This window comes from Panulirus ornatus, chromosome 17 (assembly GCF_036320965.1).
Source record: "Panulirus ornatus isolate Po-2019 chromosome 17, ASM3632096v1, whole genome shotgun sequence".
NCBI lineage: Eukaryota > Metazoa > Arthropoda > Malacostraca > Decapoda > Palinuridae > Panulirus > Panulirus ornatus.
The window spans coordinates 19,714,294-19,730,429 of record NC_092240.1 but is presented as its reverse complement, the minus strand read 5'-3'; the positions used below and the strand labels follow the sequence as shown (position 1 = coordinate 19,730,429).

Below are 16,136 nucleotides of genomic sequence, written 5' to 3'. Positions count from 1 at the left end.
CTCCGAGATAACATTCTGTTCTTCCACACGTTGCTCATCACTCCCAGATCCTTCACTCTCTCTCCCTCACCCTGTGACTCACTTCTGCTTTCATGGTTCCATCCACTGCTAAGTCCACTCCCAATATCTAAAATACTTCACTTCCTCCAATTTTTGTCCGTTCAAACTTACATCCCAGTTAACTTGTCCTCAGCCCTACTGAACCTAAAACCTTGCTGTTATTCACATTTACTCTCAACTTTCTCCTTTCACAAAGTTTTTTCTGCAAATCTTTCAGAGATGATGACATTAGTAAGGTAGAAGGGTATGTCACTTGTGAATCTTGCCTTGCATAAGCCATACTGATGATCAAAGTACTGTTTTTTTTAATTTACAAAAAATGTTCTCCCTTTTACACTTCTTCAGGCATAAGTTTGAAGAATATACAGTGAACCCTTAAGTTAACATTCATCCTTCCACTCATGATTGTACATATCAATTGGGAAAGCCTGTGCTTTTTTGAAGAATATGATGTCTCAGACATGACTAAAGCCTTATGTTTGGAATTCTTTACTTGCCATTTTTCTAACAAGAATAGTGCTAGCAATGATAATGTTTCATTCAAGTGTCCTTTAAAAAAACTCTATTTGGACTCACAAAAAATTAAGTTATGATGGGAGGGTTGGCTGATGTGTCGGCAGTGTAGGTGCTTTAAAGCTGACATTGCTTACTGTTTAAGATCCATTCAAGTGCCCAGAACCCTGCATGCCAGATATACAATCATTTTGAAGGTAAAAGACTAATATAATAGGTGATTGTAACTTGAAGACTTTATAATATCTCATTTTTGTTGTTGAATAATACAGTGTTGAAAAACATGATATTTTCTTAATGTTATGTGGGATGTACTTGAATGTAACATATTTGTTATAGTGTAAGTTTAATATATATGAGAAGTTGAAGTGCACATAGGCAGCACCTGAAAAGGTCTGTTTGTTTCTGTGTGAAATGATTCTACTTTTAAAGTGTCTGTGTAGCAAAATGTTTTGTAATGAAATATCTTCATGCGTTTAATAAGATCTGAATATACACCATTCATCTTGATTATGTAGCATCTATTTATCCTCAGTATGGATCCTTGTACCTGTGGGCATTTTTAGACTTCAACCTGGCTCTACGAGAACAACGTTTGAAACCACAAAAATCAAAGGAGGTTAGTTTTTCCTGTTTTCTGTCTCCTCTCAGTTTTTCATTTTTGCTAAAACACTTCTGACTGTTAGATAATTATGGTATAATAACCATCTTCATAATCAAGAAGAGCATTGTTAGATTTGTTTTATCAACAAAAATCATTACATAGTAAAGAGTGGGAACAGTACTTTAAACTATCATCAGTGGACCCCATATATAGTTGAATGAAATTAAACTCCCACCTGTATGCTGGAATGAAGAAGTACCTCTTCCACAATATTTAGATAAAGGCTCTGAAAGAAATAATACATGAAACCGTTATGTGCATTTGATCCTTAACCCTTAAACTACGGAACCTTGAAAATTTTTGGATGCCCTAGTTTATCAGAAAATTCAAAAGTATATTTTAGCTTTGGGAGCAGCCAGCTGAATGAGTGTGTTGGCAGTTTCAAAGCTGGAGAATGGGTATTAGAGATGGGTGATTTATGTGTGAGAGTGAGTAAGGTAGCAGTTGAGGGTATAACTATCGGACATCACATGCTTTACCAGTTAATATATAATCCAACAAATCCCACCTTATCATTCTTCCCACTCAACCATGAATAGTTATGTACATCCCTTTTTTTTAAAAGTAGGTGCTTTCACTCACCAGTCCTTTTTCAGCACACAGCTCCACAAGCTGTTCACTTCAGTGAATAAGAATGGTTAACAGCTTTTGGAGCTGTGCTGAAAAAGGACTGGTGAGTGGGAGTACCTAGTTTTAGAAAAAGGGACGTACATAAGTATTCATGGTTGAGTAGGAAGAATGATAAGGTGGGATTTGTTGGATTACATATTAATTGATAAAGCATGTAAATGAGATTTCTCTTGAGAGGGGTATCTGATGGAATGTTTGACTATTATCTGGTGGATGCATGGGTGAAGACTTGTAGAAGGTTTGGGAAAGTAGAAGGTTTTGGAAAATAGTAAATGATATGAGTGAGAAGAGGGTGGTGAAAGCAAGTGGGCTTGGAAAAGAGATGTGTGTGAAGAAATACCAGAAGAGAATGGATGTATAATGGCAAGTAAGAAAGGGTAGTGAATGGTGCAATGACTGAGCAAAGTTCTTATTGAAAGAGAAAAGAGAGGATTTGGGAAGTATTTGCCAGGTAGGACTGTTAATGAGAGTTGGGATGAGTGATTATCAGTAAACTTCAGGGAGAATAAGATGTCTTGGAAGTTGGTTAGTAATATGAGGAAAACAAGAGAATGAATGGAAACATCTGTGTATAGGGTAAATGGGGTTATGGTTACAGTTAGGGATGAGGTGAGGAGGAGATAGAGTGAGTATTTTGAAGGATTATGGAATATATTTGATGATAGGGTGGCAGATGTAAGGTTTTTAGGTTGAGAGATATGCATAGTAAGAGAATCATGGAAAGTTTCATTGTGAAGAGAGAAGTGATGAAAGCTTTGCATAGATTGAAATGTGGCAAGGCAGCTGGGGTAGGTGGAACCATGGAAGCAGAAGTGATTTATAGGGTGGGTGAGGGGGTGAAGGTTCTGGGAGCATTGAAGAATATGTAGAAAGGGAGGTCATTATCTGGGATGGCAAGAATGGATATGTATGAAGGAATAGTAGTCCCAGCAATGCTGTATGAATGCAAGGCATTGGCTATAGATAAGGATGTGCAGAGGAGGGTGGACGTATTGGAACTGATATGTTTGAGGACAATGTTTGGTGCGAGGTGGTTTGATCAAGTAAGTAATAAAAGATGAGAGAGAAGTTGACAGGGAGTTGATATATGTTAGAAATGGAGTGGACATGGAGAATGGAGATACCAAACTGGAGGTGAAAGGTTGGAGTGAAATAGATTTTAAGTGACTGAGGCTTGAACATGCTGGAGGGTGAAAGGCATGGACAAGATAGAGTGAATTAGAATGATACAATGGCAAATATGCTCTTAGTGGACTGAACCAGGGCATGTGAAGCAGATGGGGGAAACCATGGGGAGGTCTGTGGGGCCTGCTGTGGATAGAGGGCTGTTGTTTCAATGCATTGCACATCACAATTGGAGAATGAATATTAGTAATTAAAGCCTTTCTTCTGTTCTTGGCAATACCTTGCTATCACAAGAAATGGCAGACAAGCATGAAAAGAAACATTTTAGTCATTGAGTTATTGGAATATCAAGAAAAGTTAGAAATACAAAAAAATGTGCTTTCTTATCTTAGTTCCCATTACATGTATTAATGGTAATACGTTTTACAGGCTGGTGTGTCTAATTGTGTGGATGTAACCAAGATGAGAAGAGAGGAGAGATAAGTAGTATATTTGAGGAAAGAGATGTAGATATTCTGGATCTGAGTGAAACGAGTGTAAAGGGGGAAGAATGGTTTGGAAATATCTTAGGAGTAAAGTCAAGGATTTGTGAGAGGACAAGAGCTAAGGAAGAAGTAGCACTACCCCTGAAACAGGAGTTCTAGGAGTGTGTGATAGTGTAAGGAAATGAATTTTAGATTGGTGTGGATAAAAATGAAAGTGCACATAAGAAAAAAGATTATAAGAGGCAAGTATTTGGGTGCAGCTGAGTGTGTCAGCAGTTTTGATGTAAGAAAGTGGATGTTAGTGGTGGATGATTTGAATGCAAAGGTAAGTAATGGGGCAGTTTAGGATATAATTTGGGGGCAAAGGGTATTCAGTATTATGAATGGAAATGGTGAACAGCTTGTGGAATTGTGTGCAAAAAAAAGAAAAGGACTGGAGATTGGGAATACCTGGTTTAAATATAAGAACATACATATGGAGTGAATATTTTGAAGGTTTGTTGAATGTGTTTGATGATGGAGTGGCAGATATAGGGTGCTTTGGTTGGGGTGGTGTACAAAGTGAGAGGGTCAGGGAGAATGGCTTGGTAAACAGAGAAGAGGTAGTGAAAGCTTTGCGGAAGATGAAAGCCGGCAAGGCGGCGGGTTTGGATGGTATTGCAGTGTAATTTATTAAAAAAAGGGGGTGACTGTGTTGTTGACTGGTTGGTGAGGATATTCAATGTTTTTATGGTGCATGGTGAAGTGCCTGAGGATTGGTGGAATGCATGCATAGTGCCATTGTACAAAGACAAAGGGGATGAAGGTGAGTGTTCGAATTACAGAGGTATAAGTTTGTTGAGTATTCCTGGGAAATTATATGAAAGGGTATTAAGAGAATGAAGGCATGTACAGAGCATCAGATTGGGGAAGAGCAGTGTGGTTTCAGAAGTGGTAGAGGATGTGTAGATCAGGTGTTTGCTTTAAAGAATGTATGTGAGAATCACTTAGAAAAACAAATGGATTTGTATGTGGCATTTATATATTTGGAGAAGGCATATGATAGAGATGCTCTATAGAAGGTATTAAGAGTATATGGTGTGGAAGGTAAGTTGCCAGAAGCAGTGAAGAGTTTTTATCAAGGTTGTAAGGCATGTGTATGAGTAGGAAGAGAGGAAAGTGATTGGTTCCCATTGAATGTAGGTTTGCGGCAGGGGTGCGTGATGTCTCTAAGGTTGTTTAATTTGTTTATGAATGGGGTTGTTGGGGAGATGAATGCAAGAGTTTTAGATAGAGGGGCAAGTATGCAGTGTGTTGTGGATGAGAGATCTTGGGAAGCGAGTCAGTTGTTGTTCGCTGATGATACATCTTTGGTGGCTGATTTGGGTGAGAAACTGCAGAAGCTGGTGACTGAGTTTGGTAAAGTGTGTGAAAGAGGAAAGCTGAGAGTAAATGTGAATAAGAGCAAGGCTATTAGGTCCAGCAGGGTTGAGGGACAAGTCGATTGGAAGGTAAGTTTGAATGGAGAAAAACTGGAGGAAGTGAAGTGTTTTAGATATCTGGAAGTGGATTTGGCAGCGAATGGAACCATGAAAGCGGAAGTGAGTCACCGGGTGGGGAGGTAGCGAAGGTTCTGGGAGCATTGAAGGATGTGTGGAAGGTGAGAACGTTATCTTAGAGAGCAAAATTGAGTATGTTTGAAGGAACAGTGGTTCCAACAATGATATATGGTTGTGAGGCGTTGGCTATAGATAGGGTTGTGCAGAGGAGGAAGGAGGTGTTAGGAATGAAATGTTTGAAGATAATATGTGGTGGACATACATGTCCACACACGCACATATACATACCTATACATCTCATTGTATACATATATATGCACACACTGACACATACATATATACACATGTACATAATTCATACTGTCTGCCTTTATTCATTCCCATCGCTACCCCACCACACATGAAATAACGACCCCCTTCCCCCTCATGTGCGCCAGGTAGCGCTAGGAAAAGACAACAGAGGCCACATTCATTCACACTCAGTCTCTACCTGCCATGTAATAATGCACCAAAACCACAGCTCCTTTTCCACATCCAGGCCCTACAGAACTTTCCATTGTTTATACCCCAGACGCTTCACATGCCCTGGTTCAATCCATTGACAACACGTCAGCCCCTGTATACCACATCGTTTCAATTCACTCTATTCCTTGCACGCCTTTCACCTCCTGCATGTTCAGGCCCCAATCACTCAAAATCTTTTTCACTCCATCTTTCCACCTCCAATTTGGTCTCCCACTTCTCCTCGTTCCCTCCACCTCTCACACATATATCCTCTTGGTCAATCTTTCCTCATCATTCTCTCCATGTGACCAAACCATTTCAAAACATCCTCTCCTGCTCTCTCAACCACACTCTTTGTACTGCCACACATCTCTCTAACCCTATTATTACTTACTCAATCAAACCACCTCACACCACATATTGTCCTCAAACATCTCATTTCCAGTACATCCGCCCTCCTCCGCACAACTCTATCTATAGCCCATGCCTCACGGGGAAATATTGCAAATGAGCGGAAGATGTATAAAAGAAAGAGACAGGAGGTCAAGAGAAAGGTGCAACAGGTGAAAAACAGGGTGAATGAGTGTTGAGGTGATAGAGTATCATTAGATATTAGGAAGAATAAAAAGATGTTTTGGAAGGAGGTAAATAAAGTGCATAAGACAAGGGAACAAATGGGCACTTCAGTGAAGGGGACAAATGGGGAGGTGATAAGTAGTGGTGATGTGAGAAGGAGATGGAGTAAGTATTTTGAAGGTTTGTTGAATGTGTTTGATGATAGAGTGGCAGATATAGGGTGTTTTGGTCGAGGTGGTGTGCAAAGTGAGAGGGTTAGGGAAAATGATTTGGTAAACAGAGAAGAGGTAGTAAAAGCTTTGAGGAAGATGAAAGCCGGCAAGGCAGCAGGTCTGGATGGTATTGCAGTGGAATTTATTAAAAAAGGGGGTGACTGTATTGTTGATTGGTTGGTAAGGTTATTTGATATATGCATGACTCATGGTGAGGTGCCTGAGGATTGGCGGAATGCTTGCATAGTACCATTGCACAAAGGCAAAGGGGATAAAAGCGAGTGCTCAAATTACAGAGGTATAAGTTTATTGAGTATTCCTGGGAAATTAAATGGGAGGGTATTGATTGAGAGGGTGAAGGCATGTACAGAGGGTCAGATTGGGGAAGAGCAGTGTGGTTTCAGAAGTGGTAGAGGATGTGTGGATCAGGTGTTTGCTTTGAAGAATGTATGTGAGAAATACTTAGAAAAGCAAATGGATTTGTATGTAGCATTTATGGATCTGGAAAAGGCATATGATAGAGTTGATAGAGATGCTCTGTGGAAGGTATTAAGAATGTATGGTGTGGGAGGCAAGTTGTTAGAAGCAATGAAAAGTTTTTATCGAGGATGTAAGGCATTTGTACGTGTAGGAAGAGAGGAAAGTGATTGGTTCTCAGTGAATGTTGGTTTGCGGCAGGGGTGCGTGATGTCTCCATGGTTGTTTAATTTGTTTATGGATGGGGTTGTTAGGGAGGTTAATGCAAGAGTTTTGGAAAGACAGGCAAGTATGCAATCTGTTGTGGATGAGAGAGCTTGGGAAGTGAGTCAGTTGTTGTTCTCTGATGATACAGCGCTGGTGGCTGATTCGTGTGAGAAACTACAGAAGCTGGTGACTGAGTTTGGTAAAGTGTGTGAAAGAAGAAAGCTGAAAGTAAATGTGAATAAGAGCAAGGTTATTAGGTACAGTAGGGTTGAGGAACAAGTCAATTGGGAGATAAGTTTGAATGGAGAAAAACTGGAGGAAATGAAGTGTTTTAAATATCTGGTAGTGGACTTGGCAGCGGATGGTACCATGGAAGCGGAAGTGAATCATAGGGTGAGGGAGGGGGCGAAAGTTCTGGCAGCGTTGAAAAATGTGTGTTAGTCGAGAATGTTATCTTGAAAAGCAGAAATGGGTATGTTTGAAGGAATAGTGGTTCCAACAATGTTATATGGTTGCGAGGCGTGGGCTATAGATAGAGTTGTGCGGAGGAGGGCGGATGTGCTGGAAATGAGATGTTTGAGGACAATATGTGGTGTGAGGTGGTTTGATCGAGTAAGCAATGAAAGGGTAAGAGAGATATGTAGTAATAAAAAGGGCATGGTTGAGAGAGCAGAAGAGGGTGTTTTGAAATGGTTTGGGCACATGGAGAGAATGAGTGAGGAAAGATTGACCAAGAGGATATATGTGTCAGAGATGGAGGGAACGAAAAGAAGTGGGAGACCAAGTTGGAGGTGGAAAGATGGAGTGAAAAAGATTTTGAGTGATTGGGGCCTGAACATGCAGGAGGGTGAAAGGTGTGCAAGGAATAGAGTGAATTGAAATGATGTGGTATATTGGGGTCGACGTGCTATTAATGGATTGAACCAGGGCATGTGAAGCGTCTGGGGTAAAGCATGGAAAGTTTTGTGGGGTCTGGATGTTGAAAGGGAGCTGTGGTTTCGATGCATTATACATGACAGCTAGAGACTGAGAGTGAACGAATGTGGCCTTTGTTGTCTTTTCCTAGCGCTATCTCGCGCACATGTGGGGGGAGGGGGTTTTCATTTCTTATGGCGGAATGGCAACGGAAATGAATAAGGGCAGACAGTATGAATTATGTACATGTGTTTATATATGTCTCTGTGTATATATATATATATATATATATATATATATTTTTTTTTTTTGCTTTGTCGCTGTCTCCCGCGTTTGCGAGGTAGCGCAAGGAAACAGACGAAAGAAATGGCCCAACCCACCCCCATACACATGTATATACATACGTCCACACACGCAAATATACATACTTACACAGTTTTCCATGGTTTACCCCAGATGCTTCGCATGCCCTGATTCAATCCACTGACAGCACGTCAACCCCGGTATACCACATCGATCCAATTCACTCTATTCCTTGCCCTCCTTTCACCCTCCTGCATGTTCAGGCCCCGATCACACAAAATCTTTTTCACTCCATCTTTCCACCTCCAATTTGGTCTCCCACTTCTCCTCGTTCCCTCCACCTCTGACACATATATCCTCTTGGTCAATCTTTCCTCACTCATTCTCTCCATGTGCCCAAACCATTTCAAAACACCCTCTTCTGCTCTCTCAACCACGCTCTTTTTATTGCCACACATCTCTCTTACCCTTACGTTACTTACTCGATCAAACCACCTCACACCACACATTGTCCTCAAACATCTCATTTCCAGCACAACTCTATCCATAGCCCACGCCTTGCAACCATACAACAGTGTTGGAACCACTATTCCTTCAAACATACCCATTTTTGCTTTCCGAGATAATATATATAAATGCAAGAGTTTTGGAAAGAGGGGCAAGTATGAAGTCTGTTGGGGATGAGAGAGCTTGGGAAGTGAGTCAGTTGTTGTTTGCTGATGATACAGCGCTGGTGGCTGATTCATGTGAGAAACTGCAGAAACTGGTGACTGAGTTTGGTAAAGTGTGTGGAAGAAGAAAGTTAAGAGTAAATGTGAATAAGAGCAAGGTTATTAGGTACAGTAGGGTTGAGGGTCAAGTCAATTGGGAGGTGAGTTTGAATGGAGAAAAACTGGAGGAAGTGAAGTGTTTTAGATATCTGGGAGTGGATCTGGCAGCGGATGGAACCATGGAAGCGGAAGTGGATCATAGGGTGGGGGAGGGGGCGAAAATTCTGGGGGCCTTGAAGAATGTGTGGAAGTCGAGAACATTATCTCGGAAAGCAAAAATGGGTATGTTTGAAGGAATAGTGGTTCCAACAATGTTGTATGGTTGCGAGGCGTGGGCTATGGATAGAGTTGTGCGCAGGAGGATGGATGTGCTGGAAATGAGATGTTTGAAGAAAATGTGTGGTGTGAGGTGGTTTGATCGAGTGAGTAACGTAAGGGTAAGAGAGATGTGTGGAAATAAAAAGAGCGTGGTTGAGAGAGCAGAAGAGGGTGTTTTGAAGTGGTTTGGGCACATGGAGAGGATGAGTGAGGAAAGATTGACCAAGAGGATATATGTGTCGGAGGTGGAGGGAACAAGGAGAAGAGGGAGACCAAATTGGAGGTGGAAAGATGGAGTGAAAAAGATTTTGTGTGATCGGGGCCTGAACATGCAGGAGGGTGAAAGGAGGGCAAGGAATAGAGTGAATTGGATCGATGTGGTATACCGGGGTTGACGTGCTGTCAGTGGATTGAATCAAGGCATGTGAAGTGTCTGGGGTAAACCATGGAAAGCTGTGTAGGTATGTATATTTGCTTGTGTGGACGTATGTATATACATGTGTATGGGGGGGGGTTGGGCCATTTCTTTCGTCTGTTTCCTTGCGCTACCTCGCAAACGCGGGAGACAGCGAGAAAGTATAATAAATAAATATAAAATAAATATGTATACATTGAGATGTTAGCCCTAGGGATAGGGGAGAAAGAATACTTACCACGCATTCCTCACATTCACATGTCGTAGAAGGCGACTAAAGGGGATGGGAGCGGGGGGCTAGAAACCCTTCCCTCCTTGTATTTTAACTTTCTAAAAGGGGAAACAGAAGAAGGAGTCACGCGGGGAATGCACATCCTCCTGGAAGGCTCAGATTGGGGTGTCTAAATGTGTGTGGATGTAACCAAGATGAGGAAAAGGGAGAGATAGATAGTATGTTTGAGGAAAGGAACCTGGATGTTTTGGCTCTGAGTGAAACGAAGCTCAAGGGTAAAGGGGAAGAGTGGTTTGGGAATGCCTTGGGAGTAAAGTCAGGGGTTAGTGAGAGGACGAGAGCAAAGGAAGGAGTAGCACTACTCCTGAAACAGGAGTGGTGGGAGTATGTGGTAGAGTGTAAGAAAGTAAACTCTTGATTGATATGGGTAAAACTGAAAGTGGATGGAGAGAGATGGGTTATTATTGGTGCATATGCACCTAGGCATGAGAAGAAAGACCCTGAGAGGCAAGTGTTTTGGGAGCAGCTGAGTGAGTGTGTTAGTAGTTTTGATGCTCGTGAATGGGTTATAGTGATGGGTGATTTGAGTGCAGAGGTGAGTAATGTGGCAGTTGAGGGAATAATTGATGTACATGGGGTGTTCCATGTTGTAAATGGAAATGGTGAAGAGCTTATAGATTTATGTGCTGAAAAAGGATTGGTGATTGGGAATAACTGGTTTAAAAAGAGAGATATACAGAAGTATACATATGTAAGTAGGAGAGATGGCCAGAGAGCGTTATTGGATTATGTGTTAATTGATAGGCACGCAAAAGAGAGACTCTTGGATGTTAATGTGCTGAGAGGTGCAACTGGAGGGATGTCTGATCATTATCCTGTGGAGGTGAAGGTGAAGATTTGTAGAGGTTTTCAGAATAGAAGAGAGAATGTTGGGGTGAAGAGGGTGGTGAGAGTAAGTGAGCTTGGGAAGGAGACTTGTGTGAGGAAGTACCAGGAGAGACTGAGTTCAGAATGGAAAAAGGTGAGAACAAAGGAGGTAAGGGGAGTGGGGGAGGAATGGGATGTATTTAGGGAAGCAGTGATAGCTTGTGCAAAAGATTCTTGTGGCATGAGAAGAGTGGGAGGTGGGCAGATTAGAAAGGGTAGTGAGTGGTGGGATGAAGAAGTAAGATTATTGGTGAAAGAAAAGAGAGAGGCATTTGGATGATTTTTTGTAGGGAAATAATGCAAATGAGTGGGTGATGTATAAAAGAAAGAGGCAGGAGGTCAAGAGAAAAGTGCAAGAGGTGAAAAAGAGGGCAAATGAGAGTTTGGGAGAGAGAGAATCATTAAATTTTAGGGAGGATAAAAAGATGTTTTGGAAGGAAGTAAATAAAGTGCGTGGGGAGGTGATAACAAGTAGTGATTATGTGAGGAGATGGAGTGAGTATTTTGAAGGTTTGTTGAATGTGTTTGATGATAGAGTGGCAGATGTATGGTGTTTTGATTGTGGTGGTGTGCAAAGTGAGAGGGTTAGGGAGAATAATTTGGTAAACAGAGAAGAGGTAGTAAAAGTTTTGTGGAAGATGAAAGCCGGCAAGGCAGCGGGCTTAGATGGTATTGTAGTGGAATTTATTAAAAAAGGGGGTGACTGTATTGTTGACTGGTTGGTAAGGTTATTTAATGTATGTATGACTCATGGTGAGGTGCCTGAGGATTGGCGGAATGCTTGCATAGTGCCATTGTACAAAGGCAAAGGGGATAAAAGTGAGTGCTCAAATTACAGAGGTATAAGTTTGTTGAGTATTCCTGGGAAATTATATGGGAGGGTATTGATTGAGAGGGTGAAGGCATGTGCAGAGCATCAGATTGGGGAAGAGCAGTGTGGTATCAGAAGTGGTAGAGGATGTGTGGATCAGGTGTTTGCTTTGAAGAATGTATATGAGAAATACTTAGAAAAGCAAATGGATTTGTATGTAGCATTTATGGATCTGGAGAAGGCATATGACAGAGTTGATAGAGATGCTCTGTGGAAGGTATTAAGGATATATGGTGTGGAAGGCAAGTTGTTAGAAGCAGTGAAAAGTTTTTATCGAGGATGTAAGGCATGTGTATGTGTAGGAAGAGAGGAGAGTGATTGGTTCTCAATGAATGTAGGTTTGCGGCAGGGTTGCGTGGTCTCCATGGTTGTTTGATTTGCTTATGGATGGGGTTGTTGGGGAGGTGAATGTAAGAGTTTTGGAAAGAGGGGCAAGTATGCAGTCTGTTGTGGATGAGAGAGCTTGGGAAGTGTCAGTTGTAGTTCGCTGATTATTCAGCGCTGGTGGCTAATTCGTGTGAGAAACTGCAGAAGCTGGTGACTGAGTTTGGTAAAATGTGTCAAAGAAGAAAGCTGAGAGTAAATATGAATAAGAGCAAGGTTATTAGGTACAGTAGGGTTGAGGAACAAGTCAGTTGGGAGATAAGTTTGAAAGGAGAAAAACTGGAGAAAGTGAAGTGTTTTAAATATCTGGGAGTGGATTTGGTAGTGGATGGATCCATGGAAGCGGAAGTGAATCATAGGGTGGGGGATGGGGGTGAAAGTTCTGGGAGCATTGAAGAATGTGTGGAAGTCGAGAACGTTATCCTGGAATGCAAAAATGGGTATGTTTGAAGGAATAGTGGTTCCAACAATGATATATGGTTACGAGGCGTGGGCTATAGATAGAGTTGTGTGGAGGAGGGTGGATGTGCTGGAAATGAGATGTTTGAGGACAATATGCAGTCTGAGGTGGTTTGATCAAGTAATTAATGAAAGGGTAAGAGAGATGTGTGGTAATAAAAAGAGTGTGGTTGAGAGAGCTGAAGAGGGTGTTTTGAAATGGTTTGGGCACATGGAGAGAATGAGTGAGGAAAGTTTGACAAAGAGGATATATGTGTCAGAGGTGGAGGGAACGAGGAGAAGTGGGTGACCAAATTGGAGGTGGAAAGATGGAGTGAAAAAGATTTTGAGTGATCGGGGCCTGAACATGCTGGAGGGTGAAAGGCGTGCAAGGAATAGAGTGAATTGGAACGATGTGGTATATTGGGGTCGATGTGCTGTCAGTGGATTGAACCAGGGCATGTGAAGCGTCTGGGGTAAACCATGGAAAGTTCTGTGGGGCCTGGATGTGGAGAAGGAGCTGTTATTACATGACAGCTGGAGACTGAGTATGAACGAATGTGGCCTTTGTTGTCTTTTCCTAGCGCTATCTCGCACACATGAGGGGGGAGGGGGTTGTCATTTCATGTGTGGTGGGGTGGCGATGGGAATGAATAAAGGCAGACAGTAAGAATTATGTACATGTGTATATATTTATATGTTTGTGTGTGTATATATATGGATACGTTGAGCTGTATAGGTATGTATATTTGCGTGTGTGGACGTGTATGTATATACATGTGTATGTGGGTAGGTTGGGCCATTCTTTCGTCTGTTTCCTTGCGCTACCTCGCTAACGCGGGAGATAGTGACAAAGCAAAATAGATAAATAAATAGATAAATAAATGGACGTGTATGTATAAACATGTTTATGTGGGTGGGTTGGGCCATTCTTTCATCTGTTTCCTTGCGCTACCTTGCTAATGTGGGAGACAGCGACAAAGTATAATATATAAGTAATAAATATTTAGGGTAAGTGGGATGGCCTTGATTAGGACCTCAGTTGCCGGTGCTATCTCTGCTAATTTTAAGAAAAAAAGTAAGTGGCCTCTTATATTATCAATCATGTTCCCATGTCCCAGACAGCTCCATGTGAAGGAGCTGTTTTATTTATTCAATCTATGTAAAGAATAAAGACGAGAAATAATGAAGAGGTAATGAGAAAGATGCATGGTTAGAAGCCTTTTTGGATGGTGTGACTAGATAGTATATAATGCAGGTGATGGGTTAGTGAAGATGGTTCATGTTAGTATGGGTAAAGTAAAGAGCTAGACTATGAAAGAGAAGCAGTAGATTAGATGTTGAAGGTTCAAGATATTTCACAACAGTATTTGGGGTAATGGAGAGGTGTCTCAATTCAAAGATCAACTTGGCAAGCTTTGTGAATAATTGAGGAATGCTGTGAGTGTAATGAAGACCTTGTTTTCTGTAGCATGCTAGATGTAAAGGTATGTGTCGGTGACGTGAGAGAATGTATTCTGTTGTTCATCCAGGGTTAAAGTAATGCAGATAGATGGATGCTATGCATGGATGTCTGTTGAAGAAAACCTTGCATACTCCACCTTTATACAATTTAATGATCTTTCCAGAATAAATTGTTTAGTATGAGCCAGTTTAGATGGGTTTTTAACTGCACAAGAATACCAGGCCAAGTTGCAGACAGCCTTTACTCAACATGGAGAACAAGTAAGTTTTAGTGAGAAGTCTTAAGATGGATAATATTAATGAAAACCTTGCTACATAAATCCTTAGCACCTTTTCCTTTGAATAAAGGGATAGTAATAGCTTTCACCCAATCCTGAGGTACTGCCTTCTCTTTCCATGCTAAATTACATATCAAATGCATTCACTCTATCACACTTTTTCCTCCATACTTTAGCATTTTGGCCATAATCTCATCCACTCCAGGTGTTATTCCTACCTTCAGCCTCATTTTTGGCCTTTTTTACCTCAGATCTTGTTATACGCCCATGCACTTGTATCCTTTTCCCTCCACCTCCCATACCCATGCATGTTGAATTGCTGCCTCACTATCTCCCACATTCATCTATGTTCAGAATGCTCTTTCTGTCTTCCTTTCACTTCCTCTTTTGGTTTAGATACTCCCCATCCTTACTTCTCACAGTAATATTTCCAATCTTACATCCACCTGTCCTTTTTCACCTCTTTTTAGTACAATTTCTTATTTTCCCTAAATATTTCACTTAACTTTCTTCCAAAATCTTCATCTAATCTTTCTTTGCTTTCCTATATCTGCTTCTCAACATGCTGCCCACACATCTTATATTCTTCCCTCCTTTGTTGAACTGTTTTCAAGCAATCTACCATATGCTTTTTTCTTCTCTTCCTCAGCATTTCTTATCTCATTCATCCACCATGCTTTTCCCTTTTTATTTCTATATCTCATGACCTGGTACAGTAGGTACAGTAGGGGTGAGGGTCAAGTCAATTGGGAGGTGAGTTTGAATGGAGAAAAACTGGAGGAAGTGAAGTGTTTTAGATATCTGGGAGTGGATCTGTCAGCGGATGGAACCATGGAAGCGGAAGTGGATCATAGGGTGGGGGAGGGGGCGAAAATTTTGGGAGCCTTGAAAAATGTGTGGAAGTCGAGAACATTATCTCGGAAAGCAAAAATGGGTATGTTTGAGGGAATAGTGGTTCCAACAATACTGTATGGTTGCGAGGCGTGGGCTATGGATAGAGATGTGCGCAGGAGGATGGATGTGCTGGAAATGAGATGTTTGAGGACAATGTGTGGTGTGAGGTGGTTTGATCGAGTAAGTAACGTAAGGGTAAGAGAGATGTGTGGAAATAAAAAGAGCGTGGTCGAGAGAGCAGAAGAGGGTGTTTTGAAATGGTTTGGGCACATGGAGAGAATGAGTGAGGAGAGATTGACCAAGAGGATATATGTGTCGGAGGTGGAGGGAACGAGGAGAAGAGGGAGACCAAATTGGAGGTGGAAAGATGGAGTGAAAAAGATTTTGTGTGATCGGGGCCTGAACATGCAGGAGGGTGAAAGGAGGGCAAGAAATAGAGTGAATTGGAGTCATGTGGTATACAGGGGTTGACGTGCTGTCAGTGGATTGAAGCAAGGCATGTGTAGCGTCTGGGGTAAACCATGGAAAGCTGTGTAGGTATGTATATTTGCGTGTCTGGACGTGTGTATGTACATGTGTATGGGGGGGGGGGGTTGGGCCATTTCTTTCGTCTGTTTCCTTGCGCTACCTCGCAAACGCGGGAGACAGCGACAAAGTATAAAAAAAAAAAAAAAAAAAAAAAAAAAAAAAAATGACCTGGTATCCATGTACTGATTCTACAACCTTTAACAGTTTTTCTCTGAACATTTTAAACATCTCATTCATGCATTACTGCATCTCTGCACTTCCATCTAAACTTTTGGTCACCCTCCTTATTATACTTTTCCATGCATTCTTTCTAATTCATCTCATTTGTTGATATCTTTACCTCTCCATTTTTCCTTACACCTTACCTCCACTTCCCCCCTGATCCTCACCACCACAAGAATCATGAGA

General features: G+C 41.5%; 1 protein-coding gene across 3 annotated transcripts in view; it reads left to right on the top strand.

The window, feature by feature from the left end:
* CROT (Carnitine O-octanoyltransferase) overlaps nt 1–16,136 on the top strand; it is a 172,290-nt gene that overhangs the window by 36,775 nt on the left and 119,379 nt on the right. For all 3 annotated transcript variants that reach the window (XM_071672036.1, XM_071672038.1, XM_071672037.1), the window contains exons 6-7: nt 1,109–1,192; nt 14,193–14,289. In XM_071672036.1, coding sequence (XP_071528137.1) covers nt 1,109–1,192; nt 14,193–14,289 — 181 coding nt within the window. The remainder of the gene's footprint in view (nt 1–1,108; nt 1,193–14,192; nt 14,290–16,136) is intronic.